Source organism: Chionomys nivalis, chromosome 17 (assembly GCF_950005125.1).
Source record: "Chionomys nivalis chromosome 17, mChiNiv1.1, whole genome shotgun sequence".
Classification (NCBI taxonomy): domain Eukaryota; kingdom Metazoa; phylum Chordata; class Mammalia; order Rodentia; family Cricetidae; genus Chionomys; species Chionomys nivalis.
Window position 1 is genome coordinate 31,164,766 of NC_080102.1, and position 17,699 is coordinate 31,182,464.

Genomic DNA, 17,699 nt, shown 5'->3' on the forward strand with positions numbered 1-17,699 from the left:
AGAGACCAATGTGGCAAAAGACCTGGGATCCTGGCTGTGTACGCCACCTACAATCCAAGCCTGAACTGTGCACTGCACACATGATGCAAATGGGGGAGGGTCCTGTTCTACATGTCACCCCCCCGCTTTAAGACAGATTAAACAATGATATTGAGCCTGTTTAGCATCTGCTATAAGCCAGGCACAGAGCAAGTGCCTCTCCCCCTTTCACAATCCTAAGGGCAACAGCAAAAGCACCAGTGAAAAGCCCAGAAAGATTAAGCGTAATTACAGGAGAGAAACAGCAGAGTGTGGCTCGAGGCTGAAGTTCAGCTGGGTATAAGGCTGGTATTGCCATGCCAAGTAAAGGGTGCCGGGGCACACTCTAACCAAGGCTGTACCCATCTGTAGGCTGCTATGCCCAGGCAATTCGATCCCACTCCACAGCAGGTGGGCGCCTCTGTGGCACTGATGTCAGAGAAGCTGATTGTGCAGGAAGGTACAGATGACCCAAAGAGCCTGTCGTTTCCTTCCAGACACTCAACCACCCTGGCTCCAGAATCCTGCACTCTGACTAAATGATGTGAGAAGACACCCTTGTCACTCTGCACTCCAACGGGGCAAACCTCACTACTGAAGTACACGGCTGGCCTCTCTAACAGGACAGGGTGGTCTTCTGAGAGCAGAGGGAGTGGCTGCTGAATGGTCAGCCAAGGCTGTCTTGATGGACGGGGGAAGCCCACCAAATGCGCCAGACAGCAGGGTAGGTGGCAGTCTACAAATCGCTGTCACATCCTTGGTTTCCCCTCTAACCACCCCTTTGCCATTAGCTTACGATCTGAGCAACCAGGCAGGTGAGCGAGCTCCATGGCGTTCTTGCCACACCACTGCAAATGACCACTGGCACCCGAGGGCCAGGGGTGCAAAGCAGCACGGCACAGAAGAGAGCAGGAGGAAAGTGTGGGTACTTACGGCAGCGATCGAAGGTTTCTTTCCATCCCCAGCTGGCGGGTGGGTGACATCGGCTCCCAGGAAGATGACAGGTTGCTGGAACACTGGAGGCCTGTAAGAAAGTGGGTGTTGGCAGCCCAGGCTTCAGACAATGCATGGATGCCTGACATTATTATTCCTCTCCCTCCCGGGGGGCAACCCTAGCCCTAAAATGGACATTTCCCAAGAGATCTCCTGCCTCTACCCCAGTGCTTGGATGACAAGCATGAACCACCAAACCCATCTGTTTTCACTGTGCTGGAGATTGAACCCAGGGCCTCATGTATGTGTGCACTTTACCAAGAGACACCCCCAGCAACTCCATCAGGATCTTATCCTTAAAGATCCACAGAGAAGTCCCGCCCACTGGGTTAAACAATGCGGTCTTGGCTGGGCACTGAGGGTGCCTTGTTCAACCTTCTACCTCCCTAGGGTTACCCCAGGATCTCACCAGCCCCCTGACTCATTCTCTCAGGGTTGCCAGAGCACAGGAGTTTTCTAGCCACAGCATGCATGCCATCTCCCAATATCCCAGCCATCACCTTCATGCCCACCAATTCTGGCTGAGACTGCCAGGCTAAATGCTCAGTCCCTGGGGGCAGTGTATATAGTGAATACAGGGGAGACAGAAACAACAGCCCTCCACGGACCACCCAGAGAACTACCAGGCTTCTCCTGTCTCCTGTACTGTAGGGGCCTAGCCTATCATACGGAGCCACTAGGAGCAGCACCTATCTCTATTTCCATCGTGACTGCTCTTGTAAGACGCAACAAGAACACAGAAGCCAGCAGCCCACACCCGCACCCCCTGTCTGCTTATGGCTGGAGAGGGTATGCAGCATGGGCATCAGAAAGGGGTTCAGGCGTCCTGTCTGCCTTCCTGCAGTTTTCTTTTGAGACATAGTCTCATGTGTCCCAGCCTGGCCTTGGACTTCTGATCCTCCTGTCTCTACCTCCCAAATTCTAGGATCATAAGACTATGCTTCCACATCTGGTTCCTATGATTCTTATCGACTGCCAGGCCCTACACATAACCCTCAATGCCAAAAGAGACTGACTTTGCTAAAGGTGGCCTGAGACTATCACAAGAACCAGAAGACATTTTGACACCTGTTAGCAGGTAAAGTTGAGGTGGTCAGGGGGCATTTTTGTCCCTAAGTGTGTGGAGACTGACTCCTCCAGACAGTACTCTCTCTGTTAAGACCCCCAGGTCATGAGCAACCATGACACCAGCAGAGCACCACATCTCTACCTGAGGTGACTTCACTTTGTTCAAAGGGTCAGGCACTCAGAGATGCACGCTCTAATCTCCCAGTGAGTCAGTCTCAGCAAAGGCCCAGGGAGTGACCACAACAGGAATTCTCCTGGACAACCCCCTACCCCTAAGCAGCCACTCAGGACATAGACACAGAAGAGAAACCACTTTCTGGGGGGGGAAGATAAGCATCTCTGTAGCCTTTCCAGCAAGTGTTAGGTACATTGCCTGTGACTTCTAAGACTGACAGTTCACAGCACTGTGGTCTGACACATTTAAGATGCTTGTGTCCCCTGGTCTCTGATGACAGTTAAAGCAAGAGCTGGGTGCTACCCTCCAGATCCTGATCACTGTCCGCCATCACCAGGCCACCTAGATGGCACAGCCAGACAGCAGCTGTGTTCCTCCATGTGGCTGGATGTGACTCACATGTCATAAGCAAAGGCACACTTGCCCCTGGCTTCCTCTCATTTTTTTATCTGTAGTTCAACAAAGCTTCCCATGAGCCCAGCCTGCTGCTGCCTCCCAGGTTCCTCCTAACTCAACTCCATGCTGTCATGGTAACAAGATTCCTCTTTCAAGGTCTCCAGTGACTTCCACAGCACTGGGTCCAATGATCAAACCACACAGTGTGGCCCATTGGCATTCTGTGATGCAAGACACATTCCCTTGATGCCTCCTCCCGTCTACTACCCGTGTCCCTGAACTTTATCCTGGACACAGAGCTCAGATCTTGCTATTCACTCAAGGATGCTCTCCCAGGCTCATGGCTTTAATACCAGAGGACACCTTGCCTCCTCCTGTCTCCTGAGGCAGGCCAGAGTGCAGCTGCCCAGCCCAAGGCACTCCTCTTTCATGTCTTTGACACTGACTAGACTAAGAGCTAGAGATGACTGTCATTCTCCCCCTTCAGTCTGAGAGCTACAGCCAGTCCCCCAGAATACAGGCTTGCCCATCATTCCCCTGGTCTTCGGAGACAGTTCCCTCAACCAAAACGATTACTATGGTCACTCTCTTCTTTTGCCTCTACCACAGGACCACAGTCCAGGAAAGGGCAAACATTAACTTTGGCCTCGACCTCTAACCCCTCAGGAGGCACACAAGGAAGAAGACAGTTCCACAAGTCCAGCCCTTAGCCCTATGGCACATGCTGGCAGTCAGTACTTGCTAGGCCTGATTTCATGGCCTAGGCATAGGACCCATCAACACTGGCTCCTACATGGAGCTTTCGGTCCAGAGTGCTCTGATCCCAGTAGTAAGCTGGTAGTCAAAGAGGGAACTAGGAGCCTGCACTGCACTAATGCTCCAAGGACCAAGTGACAAGAGTGGAAGCCATTTCCTGGCCGTTCCAGATGAACCTGTCTTGACCTCAGCCCAGGGAGCAGGGGTGGCAGGTGCCCTCCACACTAATCTTCAACTATTAGGGAGCCTAGCCACAGCACTTACCCACCCCAGGGCTTCCTGGTTCTGAGGGCCCCGGACTCATCCCACACGGACTGTGGGCACCTCTCAACTGACCATTCAACCAGCGGTGGTGTGCAGGGTGCAGTCTCCTCACCTGCCCTGTGGCAGCAGGATGTTGTTGACGCCTCCTAGTTTGACGTTGATTTTTAAGCAGAGATTGGACAGAGTCTGTGGCGTGGTCCTCTGCACGTTCTTCATCTGCACACACTGTGTGGCCATCCCCAGCACCGTGTCTCCCACACGCTTGACTTCAGCTGTGGAGCAGAGGTGCACATGTCACAGCCCCCCAAAGAGAAGCAGCTGTTTTCTGCCCCCACTTGGACTGCACCAGGCACCTGCAGCCAGTCCGTGGAAGATGCTGGCTGGTGGAGGGGCAGAGCTCCTGGCGGAATCCTACGGTACAGGATGGGGAGCTGGAGGCGCACCACACACCACCCATGTGTGACCCCGGGCCCAGGGCAGGGTGAGCAGAACCGGCTATGACTGCAGCTTCAGTCAGCCCTCAGCAGGAATGACGCCTCATGTTAAGCAAATGCCTGGAGAGCTAAAAATGAAAGTGCCAGCCTCCTCAAAACCTTCGGCGAACACAGAACCAATATCAAAAGCTGTGGGATCCCTACTTCCCCATCCCCAGATTCCTTTCTGAAGCAGCTGGCCAGGATTTCAGGGGTAACACTCATAGCATCCAAACACCATCACATTGAGAAAGCCTTCTTTGAACTTGAAGGGAGAAGCATGGCCTTGATGGGACTGTTCTCTGCCCCTCTACTGCTGACAAGCATCAGGCAGCCACAGTAGCCTTTCTTGGCTCCTGCACCACTAGAGCTCACATCAGCACCCTTCTGACCAGAAGCTTGTGGGCAAATTGCTCTCACCTTGCAGACCCGTCCATACACCCAAGGACCTCCTGAACATTCCCTCTCACCAGTATTTCCGGGTTCTGCATTGATGACTGAGCAACTACCCTCCGACAGAGAAGTCCACCTTGTCTGCAGTGGTAGCAGAGGCCATCCATGCTGACTGAGCTCTGAGGAATCAGGAGTTAGTAGGGCTTCCTCAGGGAACACTGGCATTATTAGGGGACTCTCTTCCACCTGACAATTGTGCCACAGCATGAAGATAAAACCAACCCTAAAGTCAAGTTATGGGTCACCTGGAGTTGCTAGATTCCTGGGACTGTGGCCTTATGCAAGACAACAAGGATGATTCCAAACACCGACTAGAGCAACCAGATCCCCTCTCCCCTCTCGGGTTCAGGGCCGGGCAAGAAGCAACCACTTAGTTCAGGCAACATGAAGGGGAACAACAGGCAACGTCCACCCACTGGAACTCTCAACTCCCTGAAGCCTGCGGATAGCTGGCACCCACCATACACAGGAGTCTTGCCGGGTAGGATGACGACCACCAGCTGAAGACCAGCGTAGGTATTCTTCAGATGCCGGAACATGGGCTCCACACTGTCTGCCCCCTGGGCATATTTACAAAAGCAGGGCTGACCCTGGATGGGCATCCCGGCATCTCTCGAGATCTTCCTTAGTTGCTCTGTGAAGGACCTGAGGGGAAAGGCAACCTTTCTGAGATGTGTAACAGATGGGAAGGAAGTCATATCAACTAGGAGTTCTGAATAAGATTCAAAGTGGGGAGGTGGGGGGAAGCACATTTCTGAGTGTTGGTGGTCCATGCCTTTAATCCCAGCACTTGGGAGGCAGAGGCAGGTGGATTTCTGAATTCAAGGCTAACCTTCAAGGCTAACCTGTTCTACAGAGTTCCAGAACAGCCAGGGCTACAAAGAGAAACCCTGTCTCCCCCCTCCCAAAAAAAACCCCGAAAACAAACAAAAAAGCATGTTTATGGAGGTTAGAATTAAGTTTTTTTCAGAGCTGGGAATGTAGCTCAGTTGACAGAGTACTTGATAGCACGCACAGTCTTTCATCCCTAAGACTGACTATTCCAGGCACGGTGGTGGATGCCTGTGGTTTCAACATCTGGGAGAGAAAGGAGAGAAAGTCTATAGCTCCAGGCTAACCTTGGGATGCATAAACTGTTTAAAAAATGGAGAATTAAGGTTTTTATTTACTTTTGGTAGCCCAGGATGGCTTCAAACTCAGGATTCTATTGCCTCGGCCTCTGAGGGACAGGGTTAGGAGGTAGGCACCACGCCATGCTAGAGTTAAATTTCAGATAAAGCCAGAAGTCAAAACTATATCAACCTGTAGAAGAGGCAAGTGGGCTATATGCTGTGATTTTTAAAAAAAGCATTGCGTGAGAGAAAAAACGCCATGCAACAGAGTTCATGTGGAGGGGAAAGGGAAGAGGGAGACTGGCTGCTGGGGATGGGAGCAGCAGAAAAGAGAGAAGTGAGAGAGACAGAAAGACAGAGAAAGAGGTGGGAGGTGGGCAGGGCCCTTTTAAAAGGGAACGTAGTGATGTGCACAGGAGGTGCTCTTTAGTGTCTGCAGCTGAGGACATAGCCTGTCAGGACCCCAAGGGCAGGCCGGTGCAGGTGCCTGAATACTGACACTACACACCTGGAAGGCCCAGGGGCGACAACCCTGGGATGAAATGGCAGCTTAAAAAACGCATGCTTGCTGCCTTCCCTTAGTGAGGCAGTGTGGGTTTTTTGTGCTGTGCAGACCTCAGCAACTCTCTAGTAAAACAACCCATACCATTAGTTGCCTAGTGGGTTTCCCCTGCTGCTCTGGTGGGTACAACCAGGCTTAGAGACACAGACTCAAGAGAAAGCAGGGCAAGTGAGAGCCAAGCAAGGTCAGGAGACCCCAACTCAGGTGACCCCGAGACTGAGTCTATGCTCAGTTCCAGAGCAAGAACGTGTCTAATCAGCAGCGAAGGTTCCTATCTATCGGCTCAGTATTCACACCTTCACAGATTCATGTGTGTGCACCTGCCTTCATGCCAGCAGGTGGGCGTGCTTCTGGACAGAGAGGCCAAGGATGAACCTGGACAGGAGACACCCAGTCTCTGCTTTGGCTTTCTTTGCTCTGGGCTTCTGACTCATTCTATTGGAAGCAGATGCCACCAATCAATCAGTGGGTGACAGCCTCCAGTCAGGGAACTCTGCCTTGCACTGGACAGCATCACTAAATAGCCTCTTGCTGAGTCGGTCAGGGACAGCTACACTCTGCAGGTTTGGGGGACCTCCCTTTACTGTCTCCCAGAGAGGCAGAACACAAATGTCTCATTTTCCCTCTATCCTTGGAACAAAAGTACAACCCAAAGTACAACCCTAGAGCCCCAGAGCACATTCTTGTCGGCACCAGGCTCCCCGGCCAGTGGCCTGACACTCTCGAGTGCTAGGCTGAGGGGCAGGCCCTCTGCAGCCCACGGCACATGGCAGTCGCAAGCAGGCTTACTTCAGATGGACTTCAGTGCATTGGCGCTGGGGTGCGAAGCAGGCGATGGCCCACACCTTTATCTCGATGCCTGTGTGGAACTGCTTGTTTCTCATGTCCCACACACCTTGGACAGGGGTGGCAATCGCTTTGTTCTGCAAATAGAAAGTGGTTTGGAATGTGAGGAAACAAATGGAAACTCTGTGGCTGCTGGTCCCCCTGATCAACGAAGACTCTTCAAGCATGACTGGACTGGCTCTAGTATCCCTAACTAGCAATGTAGACAGCCCACACACGTGTACAGTATGGCGGATTCTGGAGGGAGGCCGACAAGCTAGATGAGGAAGAGAGGATGGCTGGAGAGATGATGAACAATTAGGTGGATAGCAATGAAGAGCTGAATGGATGGATGGATAGAAGGGATGAAGGAATGAGAAGACAGAAGGATATGGTGCCTAGAACTGGATAAACAAATGCGGTTGAGTGGAATAAGATGAATGGGCGGTTAGAATAGTGGATGGGGCTGAGAAGAGTCAGACACCATCCCCGAAATCTCTTCCGTAAGAAGGAAGTGAAATTTTTGATGTTAAGACAGACTGTTAGAAACACTAAGAGCAATGTGCAGACTTTAAAAAAGGATGCAAAAGGTAGAGTCTTTGTCATGCACGGGTCCAATGAGAGCAGCTCAGAGCAGCCATCTGCAGTGCCCAGTGCCTACCCCACAGGTACGGGCGGCTACAAACCTGAAAACACACATGGCTAATCCACATGTGCACGTGCACACAGACACACACGCACGCACCCCACACCATCCGCCTGTACCTACCCTGCCCCCATAGAGGATGGAGGGAGGCTGCAGAACCCGTCCTGTCACATCTGTCATCTCATCTTTGACCATGATGCCAAATTCGCGAACATAGGGGTCTGTATTGAAACTCGCACTTCGCATCTTTAGGAAAAAGAGGAAGACGAGTCAGTGAAGGCCTCTGCTCCTCCTGAGGGTCATCCCTGCTCAAGCACAGCAGTGTGTGTGCTCAGGCTGTCCTTGCCATGGTGCCCCATCCCAGAGGAACCTGAGAACCCAGTGCTCACCAATTTGCTAATCTCCTCTTGCCGATCGGGTGCTGACCTGGCAGTGGCTCTGATCATGGTTGAGGTCTGATTGTCTGTTAATTTTTTTATACATCTCTGTCCAGCCACTATGTTACAGACCTATAAAGAAGACACATATGTCAACATATGAACTGTGGGAAAGAGACGGTTTTCAGGGACTCAGTACGCAAGTCAGAGCCCTAGCCAGTGGTGGGGCTGCTCCATAGCCTACCACTCACAGCAGAACAAACCTAACCTCACACAACTGCATCCTTCAGCTTTGGTGGCACTGATGGGAACACTGGATTTGAGCTGGGCATAGTAAGTGGTTCACATCTGTTGTGCTGGCTAGTTTTATGTCAATTTGTCATAAGCTATATAGTCATCTGAGGAGAGGGAGCCTCAACTGATAAACCGCTTCCCCAAGATGGAGCCGTAGCCTGTACCCCCCATCCCACCCAAGTAACCGGCCTAGACAGAAAACCATCAAAGAGAACTCTTAAAAATAATGGTAAGGATGCTGAGGTGTAGCTCTCCACAATGGAGGAACATTCAAGCTTTCCTTAGGGGCTTGCTACCGTGGGAGTCTGACCAGGAGCACGTGGGAGGCGGCACACAAGGGTGAGATGCAGATCCAGGAAGACTTGGAAGTGAGTCTGATCAAAGTGCAGGATATGAAATTCCCAAATAATCATTAAGAATACTAAGGGGGAAAGTATCGGGTTGTAGGCAGGCATGCAGGGTATTCTCCTAATTAGTTAGTGATTGGTGTGGGATGGCCCATTGTATCGTGGTTGATGTTACCCCTGGGCCCCATAAGAAAGCAGTCTGAACAAACCACGGGGAACAAGGCAGTGAGCAGCGCAGGTCCATGGCCTAAGAAAGCAGTCTGAACAAACCACGGGGAACAAGGCAGTGAGCAGCGCAGGTCCATGGCCTCTGTAATAGCTCCTACCTCTCTCTAGGTTCCCAAGCAGATGGAGTATCTGCCCTGACTTCCTGGTCAACCAGGAAGAGTATGTGACTTTAGCCCTTTCTCCCAAGTTGCTTTTGGCCATGGTGTTTCATAACCATATCAGAAAATCTAAGGAAGACACCATCATCCCAGGGCTCACAAGGCTGAGGTAGGTGGGATCTGAGGTGGGGGCCAGCCTGGCCTACATTGAGAATTCCAAATCAGCCAGGGCAACAAAGTGAGATCCTATCGAAGAAAGAGGTGGGGGGATTCCCAACCAAGCTGCTAATCTCAAGAAACTTTGAGGGGAGGGGTACATAAAAGGGCCAAATCTCAACGATGCCATGAGTTGGCTGGGTCTTTCAGCAACAGTGAGGCTGGGCTGAATTGAGGCTTCTCATCCCCAGTCGAGGGTAAAGTGCTGAGACTTGCCTCCAAGGGAAGGTAGGTGTGTTTCTGCTCCTGTCCAACTTGTAAACACGGGAGGTGGGGGTAGCGCAGAACCAGTTTGTGCCTGTCTTTGAAGTACTGGGCCACTGTACACTCCACTGTCTGCCCACTCTCCTGCTGCAGCGGGAACCTGCGGAAAGAGGTGACTCAGGCAAGGGCCTCCGGGCTCCCTGGACACTAGAGTTCTAACGCGCCTCCCAGACCAAGCAGGCAGCAAACGCCTCAAGTAACTCCTGGACTATTCCAGGGCCTCTCAGCTCTCAGGCTGCCCGTGCCTGTTGGGAAACAGCGACTACATAGACATCTAAGAAACACACCAATCACAGTTCCTACTAGACAGTGCAGGACACAGGAAGATGAATCCAGAAGTCTATTTCCCAGCAGAACACGGTGACTCTAAGTAGGAGTTAAGAGCACTGGCTGCTCTTGCAGAGGGTCCAGTTTCCAGTACCCACACAGTAGCTGATAGCCACCTACAACTCCTGTTCCAGGGGATCTGATGCCCATTTTGACCTCCATCGGGACCAAGTACACATGTGGTGAACAGACATACATGAAGGAAAAAAAATCATACAAAAAGAAAAAAGGAGCCGGGCGGTGGTGGCGCACGCCTTTAATCCCAGCACTCGGGAGGCAGAGGCAGGCGGATCTCTGTGAGTTCGAGACCAGCCTGGTCTACAAAAGCTAGTTCCAGGACAGGCTCCAAAGCCACAGAGAAACCCTGTCTCGAAAAACCAAAAAAAAAAAAAAAAGAAAAAAGGATAAAAATTTAAAGCAAAACCAAAAAATCCCACCTTATCCTATTTTAAATTATGTGTGCATGTGTGTGGATTTGGTGTGTGGTGTGGGCACCAGGGCAGTACATGGTGGACACTGCTGCTGGAGCTATAGGCGGTTGTAAGCTGCCCAACACAGGTGCTGGGAACCAAATTAAGAGCAATACACGCTCTTAACTACTGAGCCATTTATTCAGCCCCTTTGCAGAAGGAGAGTGAATGAGCCACAGAGGTAGCTACTAGCGTTTTAGGAGCACAAATAAATCCTTTCAGGACAGTCCCATGGCTTCCAGTGTCTGTGAATCTGAGTGACAGGAAGGAGGGATGGCTGTTTTAGCTGCCTTACGTTTGGTGACTGGCAGGCCGACGGGTCACATTGCAGACACGGTACTTCCTCTTCATCTGACCACAGTGCGTTATCTCCACCTTTAGACCTGGTGACAGACAGCAGGCATCAGAGCGACTCTTGTCACCCACCTACAGTCCAAGACCCACCCTGGAATCAGTTTTCACACATGGCAACTTTGGCAACATTTGAAGCCATGGGGTTCTAAGGAGGGAGTAAGAAATGCAGGCTATCCTCAGAACTGGATAGATGCAGGTCTGGATCCACCTGTCCAGAGATGCCTTCTGCCAGCAAAACGCAGCAGAGTAAGATTTGGGTGTCACCACTATTCTTCTTTCAGGGTGATTCTAGCCCTAAAGTTTGTGGCTCGGGGGATGTACCACACCGTGCGGTTGTGCTCATTAGAGTCACGGGCTCAAAGTCAGTGTGCCTTGTGGGTCACTCCTCCCTCAAAGAGGAACAAGAATCCATCCATCCATGCATGGGCAGGCACGGAGGGGGCCCTCACTCCCTAGCCTGCTGTGCTGGGGGCTTCTTTACCTTTAATTTCTTTGGTAAACTTTACCCTTTGGGAATCTGTCAGAGGTTTTTGTTGCTCTTCAATACTTTTAAAATCCAAAACTTCGCAGACGAACTCGATCACCGGCTGTGCCTTATAAAACGCTGTGGCTGACACTGTATGCAGGAAAAGCGAGAGACAGACAGGAGCGTTTGATGGAGGCGTCCAGAGAAATCGATGTGATTAAGTAACAGCAGCTCAGGAGGCCTGCCCTCCATTTCTCCCCTATGGCGTGCCCCTTGGCCCTTTGTGATGAGAAAACCAACGCCCACTAGGCCCAGAGCTCTACACCCCAGGTAGGGACTGACCACAGCCAATGGTAAGGGACTGGCTGCATCTGAAGTAGTCACCCAAAGAATTACTGTGGTCAGAACAAGTCTAGCCTGATAGGATAGTCCAGGACCTTGGATCCTGTAGGCTTTTCTGGCCACCTCCTGCAAGAGGCATTTCTGCGATTTTCCATTCACTCAATTCTTTCGCAATTAGTATGCACTGAGCAGCGAGAAGTGCTCTGGGGTCTCCCGCAACTGCTGCCAGGACTTCTCTCCTACGTGAGAGGAGGCATCGTTCCTCCAGACTGTTGGTCTCTGGCAGAGGGAAGCATGGTCCCGAGTCTCCTGAAGCAGGAGGGGACAGCATGGGAGCTACAGTGTCCCAAAAGAAGGTCACATGGACCCCATCACTGAAAGCTCCCTGGATCGTGGGGTGGGGATTGATGGAGTCACAACCAGATGGCGTTTCCGGGAGGTTGTAAAAACTCAGGAGGTCTTGACTGAAAAGTAGATCGCTGGGTGTGCATCCAGGAAAGCATTTCTCTCTGGCCCCTTCCAGCCACCCCCTTCCCAGCCATCGCGAATGAGGTGAGCAGCTGTGCTGTCTCACGGCCTCTTTGCAGTGGCATTTGGCTTCAGAATGACAGCATCAGCGTATTTTGGACTGAGTCCTCTGAAACCCTGAGCAGATCTTTACTGCTTTAAATGGTCTCTTCTAGGTACTTGTCACAGCAGTGACAGGTCTAACAAACTGCCGAAGCTGGAGATCATCCATTGGCACCTAGTGGTGCCCTTCTCTCAGTGTAAAAACCTTGAGTAATCAGGAAATGTGGAGCGAAAGTGAGGGGTGTAGAAATCCCACTCCTGGGGTATCCTAGTCATGCACAGGTCCTGGCAGAGCCAGTTCCCCAGGCTGGCTCAAGGGTTCCTGGGAATGGAATACTTCAAAGGTTCCAATACCCAACTAGAAACCACCTCAAATATCAAACACGATTGGCACAAGCTGGTGACAGAGGCTAGAGGTGGCTATGAGAAGCCTTCCTCCTAATGCCTGGCTCTTCTGCATATTTTCAATCTCCACCTCATGTAATAGAGGCTGCATGGGCGCCAGGCGCCAATCACCCAGCAGTGAATGGGTTTTTCTTACCATCAATATTCAGCATCATTTTCCAAAGAGATGGTCGAACCGACTGGTGGAAGCCAAACCATACTTCTCGGCCCCCGCCCAGGGGGTTGGAACAGCCTTCAGATGCAGTGAAGAAGGAGCGGCCAACAGGGGTATACCTGCCAGAGAGACAAGCCCTCTCCTGATCAGACAGAATCAGTCACGGAGGGCCAGGCTCACTCCAGCTTCTCCTCCAGTCACCCCAGAGGCACTACACTGAGACCATTCGAGGTTTCTTCCCTGTAAAGCCATGTTCATTAAATGGAGTTCTTGTCTGCACTCACAGTGTGAGCAGTAGCCCTGCAGACATAGGCTGTCGATATTTACACACATGAGCTGATGGAGGGGCAAGGGGACCTCTCTCAAGGCTCTGTGTCAGTGTGAGATAAGACACACTGTGGTGCGAGCTAGACTCACTTTGAGGTACCTTCCTTATGGATCTCCAAAGGACAAGAGTTAATCTGGGAAGAGTTCTGCCTAAAACTGCAGCCTCAGGACCATGCAGATGCAGGTTAGCTGGTATTCCAAAACTCTTTCCTCATTCTTATTTCATCTGACACTGTGCATAGCTGGGCAGACCCATCGGCGTCTTCCTAGTCCAGGGCTGTGCTAAGAAGGCAGAGGCAGCTAGAGCATCCCAGCTCTAAGTCCCCGAGCTGCCACTTATTTCTCTGTGTGGCTGTGGTCCATCATGTAGCTGGCTAAATTGGTACCCATTCCCTGTTCACTGTAGCTCTTTCAACACAGGCACCAAAGACAGGAAGGAGGCTGTGAACAGCTCATGCTCCCGGAGCCTATTAGTAGTGCAAAGATCCACAAGGTCTCAGGCCAGTTCTGCACGCAGCCCTAAACTAGAGTCCACCCACCTGCTGAGGACGCTCTCTCAAGGGCATCACCTAGACTACTGGATGTGTGGGATGTGCCACCATTCAGGATGACAAAGGCAAGACAGTGTTCAGCCGCAGTACAGGTAACACCGTTTGCTAATGAAATTATGGAGCATGCCCATCTCATTTTCTGCCTGTGCTTGTCAATCCTGTTGTGTCTTGACAGTCTTCTGACTAAAAATCAGCATAAACAATCCAAAGGAATTCCGAAGAAAGGAAACCATAAGAATTCCTGCCGCTCAACTAAAAGTATAGTCAATGTGAATGATGAGAAGCTTAGAGGGTAAGGGGGTTTGTCGCCAAGCCTGGACCCGAGTTCCACTGCCAGGACTCACATAATGGAACAAGGGAACCGACTCCTTCCAAGTTGTCCTCTGACCTACAAACACACACACACACACACACACACACACACACACACACACACACACACACACTGGTGGCATGCCACACACAATAAAATAAATACCGGTTTAATAAATTAAACTATATACAAGATTTTGTCAATCACCATTCCAGGCTATTTCTGTGCCTACCTGTCTCCCTCCCATCAACAGTTCTTAGCACGACAGGCCGGCCTGGGCCCTGCCAAGAGTAACAGTTGGCCCTGGGATGTAGTCTCTTCTATGCCTAAGACATAGATAATGAGCCAAAGGAACACCCAATTTTCTCCAGAGTATAGAGGGGTCAGCCCAAGGCCTAAGCACTGAGCTTTCTTTCTGCCTTACTTCTGGCCTTACAGTTCCAGTCTCACCATTCCTGAAGTCCTACTGTGTGCTTTGTGCGAGAGCTAAGCTTGGATGCAGCTCCCAGGCCTTGGTCCCGTGTGCAAGTCACTCTGTCGGGCAAGCGGGAAAATGACAAACCACAGAAATGATCCCCACCCCCTTGCTAGGTGTGGCAAAGGGTGATCCTCTAACAAGCTGGCTGATGCCTTCGGTGCTAGCCATTGTCATAAAAGCTGCAGAGAAGTACCCCAGGGATGGGCGTGGGTGTCCACTGCGCCATCCGAGCGCTGCTCTGGACTCCGCACAGGGCTGTGTGAGCGCAAAGCCAGAGAGGTGAACTTTCTGCACTTAGGCAGGGCAGGGGCACCGGTGACGACTCTTACACTATCCTCTTCCATCTTGGACTGTTTGCCCCAGACAGAGCATGTGTGCCCACCACTGGCTCCTCGACCTTTCTGAGGACACTCAGCTTCATTCAGCTTGTGGTCTTTTCACCCCACCCACCTGATGCTCTCACCTCATGGATGGCAAGTGCCTCATGACAACGTCCAGGGCCTGGATCGTCTCAAAAGGGACGCTGGGCAGCCGCCCCGAAAGTGCATCGTGTAGCGCCTGCAGGCTCACACATGACACCCACTTGATGGACACCTTGAAGATACGGTCTTTGCCTTCTCCCGGCAGCGTGACCTCCAGTTCCACCTGCAAACCAAAGCACAAAGGTCATTTCCTCCCAAAAAGCACAAGCAATTATATTTTTAACTTGACTTTGAGCATGGGCAGGGGTGTGCATGTGTAGAGGAGGTCGGGAGTCCATACCAGGTGCTTTTCTCAACTGCTTCCCCTTTGAAGTTTCAGCCTCTCTTCCAACCTGGGGCCTGCTGATTAGCATAGGCTGGCTAGGTCGTGAGTCCTAGGGATCTCCAAACTGACTCTGTCCCCTCCATCTGGTGCTAAGGACAGAACTCAGGTGCCCCTGCTTTCACGACAAGCATTTTACCAACGGAGTCACCTCCCCAGCCTCAATTTTATTTACTTTTAACAAATGTGCATAATGAAAAGTGGTCAAGAGTGCATTCAGGTCGCTCCTCAGCACATAGGACACCTGTGACTCCAACATACCCACTTTTCTCCCAGAACTCTTGCTGAATCTACCCACAATGTAATGTCCACGGCTGGATCACCATTGTGATTTATGCCAGCAACAGTGTACCACAACTGTGGCCCACAAAGCACTCGGGTGGTGATCAAAGTGACTTTGTTGTCTGCTGTTGACATGTCCCATGTTCTTGGAATGCTTTCTCCTTTAGTGCCCAGACAGGCTCACCTCACCTTATATGCATCACCAGACACTGAACTAGCAAACAGCCCAAGGCCCTGGGGCCAGGAAAGGGCAGAAAGGGTACTGGGCTTGGGGCTGGCCTGTTGCCACCACTCACAGGAAAACACAACCCAGATGTGTGTCCAGAACCCAAGGATGGCTGGGACATCACATGGTACCAACCTGAGTAGGGAAGATGGTAAGCTAGTTACAGACTCAACCTCGGAGGACATTGATACTGAACCAAGCAGCTCTTGTTTGGACACCCTTGCAAGAAGGAATCAAACTGAGAACAAAAGTAAGTGCATTTTGGTACAGCACACCACTCGGAAACCAAGGGAGGAGCCAGCTGCACCCCGACACAAAGAACCAGTGTCTGGGAGTTGTGAACACAGAAGCAGCTGTGTCTTCAAGGTTTCTCTGTCCTCAGCTGCAGGGCCACCTACCCCCAACCCCACAGAAGGAGTGACAGCACCAGCAGGTGTCTGGTGTCACAACCACTGTGCTGGCCAGGCTGGAGGGACAGCTGCAGGGCTTGGTGCCATGCATCCTTTCCTGATGGGGACGTGCAGGTCATATCCTGTTTCAATGTGCCCAGGGAGCTGCTGTCTAAAGGCTTTCTGGGAAAGCCTTGGCTGGATAGGTTCTTTCGGTCTTATTTTTGGTCAACTTGACACTAGTAAAATCACCTGGGAATAGGAATCTCTAATTGGACTGTGAGCACTTTCTTAATAAATGACTGATCTAGAAGGGCCCAGCCCACCTTGAGTGGAGCTGCCCCTGGGCATGTAGTCCTGGGTTGTATAAAAACCAAGGTGAGAAGCCAGTGATTCATGCTCTCTCATGGCGCCTACATCAGTCCCTGCTTCCAAACTCTTGCCTCAGCTTCTCTCAATAATATTTGACCTTCATCAAATAAACCCACCCCCACCCCCGAAGTGGCTTTTGTTTTTATCCCAGCAACAGAAATTGAACAAGAATAGAAATTGGGAGCCGGGCGGTGGTGGCGCACGCCTTTAACCCAGCACTTGGGAGGCAGAGGCAGGCAGATCTCTGTGAGTGGAGACCAGCCTGCCTCTAGTTCCAGGACAGGCTCCAAAACCACAGAGAAACCCTGTCTCAAAAAACCAAAAAAAGAATAGAAATTGGTGTCGGACTGAGTGGTGGTGGTGCATGCCTTTAATCCCAGCACTTGGGGGCAGAGTAGGCAGATCTCTGTGAGTTTGAGGCTATATAGCAAGTTCCAGGACAGCCAGGGCTACACAGTGAAACCCGGTTTGGAAAAATGGGAGGGAGGGAAGGAGGGAGGGAGGGAGGGAGGGAGGGAGGGAGGGAGGGAGGGAGGGAGGGAGGAGGAGGAGGAGGGAGGAGAGAGAGGGGGGAGAGGGAGAGAGAAAGGGAGGGAGGGAGGGAGGGAGGGAGGGAGGGAGGGAGGGAGGGAGGGAGAAATCAGAACTGGGGTGTTCCTGCGATAGACCTGACAATGTCTTTTGAATGGTTGTTGGAAGCATTTAGAGCTTTGCCTGGAAGTGCTCAGAGCCTAAAGAGCTGTAGTACCGGATTTGGAAGATAAGGATGCTGAGAGTGGTCGTCGGGAAGCCTAGCTTGTGAAGTTTCAAGGGGAAACAAAGACTATCAGAGCCATTGGTGTGATGTGTTTGAATTAATAATCTGTGTTGGTAAAACCTTAGGTGCTGTGATCTGTAGGGAGATTTTGATGAATGATTGATATGGGAGGATTCAGCACAGCACGAGCACTGCCACAGTTAAGCAGGCAGTCTTGGGTTGTATAAGAAAGTAAGTATAGCCAGGCGGTGGTAGCACACGCCTTTAATCCTAGCACTTGGGAGGCAGAGGCAGACGGTTCTCTGTGGGTTCGAGGCCGGTCTGGTCTACAAGAGCTAGTTCCAGGACAGGAACCAAAGCCACAGAGAAACCTTGTAAGTAAGTTAGTTGAGCAAGCTATGGGAGCAAGCTAGTACTTATGGTTCTTCCATGGCCTCTGCTTCAGGTTCTGCCTCTCTTCCCACTTTGCATTCCTCACCTGCCTTTCCTGGGGATGGATTACAACCAAGACATGGGAGCCAAGTAAACCCCTTCCCCTCCAAGTTGC

General features: G+C 51.5%; 1 protein-coding gene across 1 annotated transcript in view; it reads right to left on the reverse strand.

Annotated features, from left to right (window-relative positions):
* Positions 1–17,699, reverse strand: part of Ago2 (argonaute RISC catalytic component 2) — an 80,499-nt gene that overhangs the window by 17,083 nt on the left and 45,717 nt on the right. The window contains exons 4-14 of the mRNA XM_057791256.1: positions 14,786–14,967; positions 12,636–12,772; positions 11,198–11,332; positions 10,658–10,745; positions 9,518–9,665; positions 8,131–8,250; positions 7,865–7,987; positions 7,060–7,193; positions 5,057–5,241; positions 3,783–3,942; positions 952–1,042 (exon numbers count right to left, since the gene is read on the reverse strand). Coding sequence (XP_057647239.1) covers positions 952–1,042; positions 3,783–3,942; positions 5,057–5,241; positions 7,060–7,193; positions 7,865–7,987; positions 8,131–8,250; positions 9,518–9,665; positions 10,658–10,745; positions 11,198–11,332; positions 12,636–12,772; positions 14,786–14,967 — 1,503 coding nt within the window. The remainder of the gene's footprint in view (positions 1–951; positions 1,043–3,782; positions 3,943–5,056; positions 5,242–7,059; positions 7,194–7,864; positions 7,988–8,130; positions 8,251–9,517; positions 9,666–10,657; positions 10,746–11,197; positions 11,333–12,635; positions 12,773–14,785; positions 14,968–17,699) is intronic.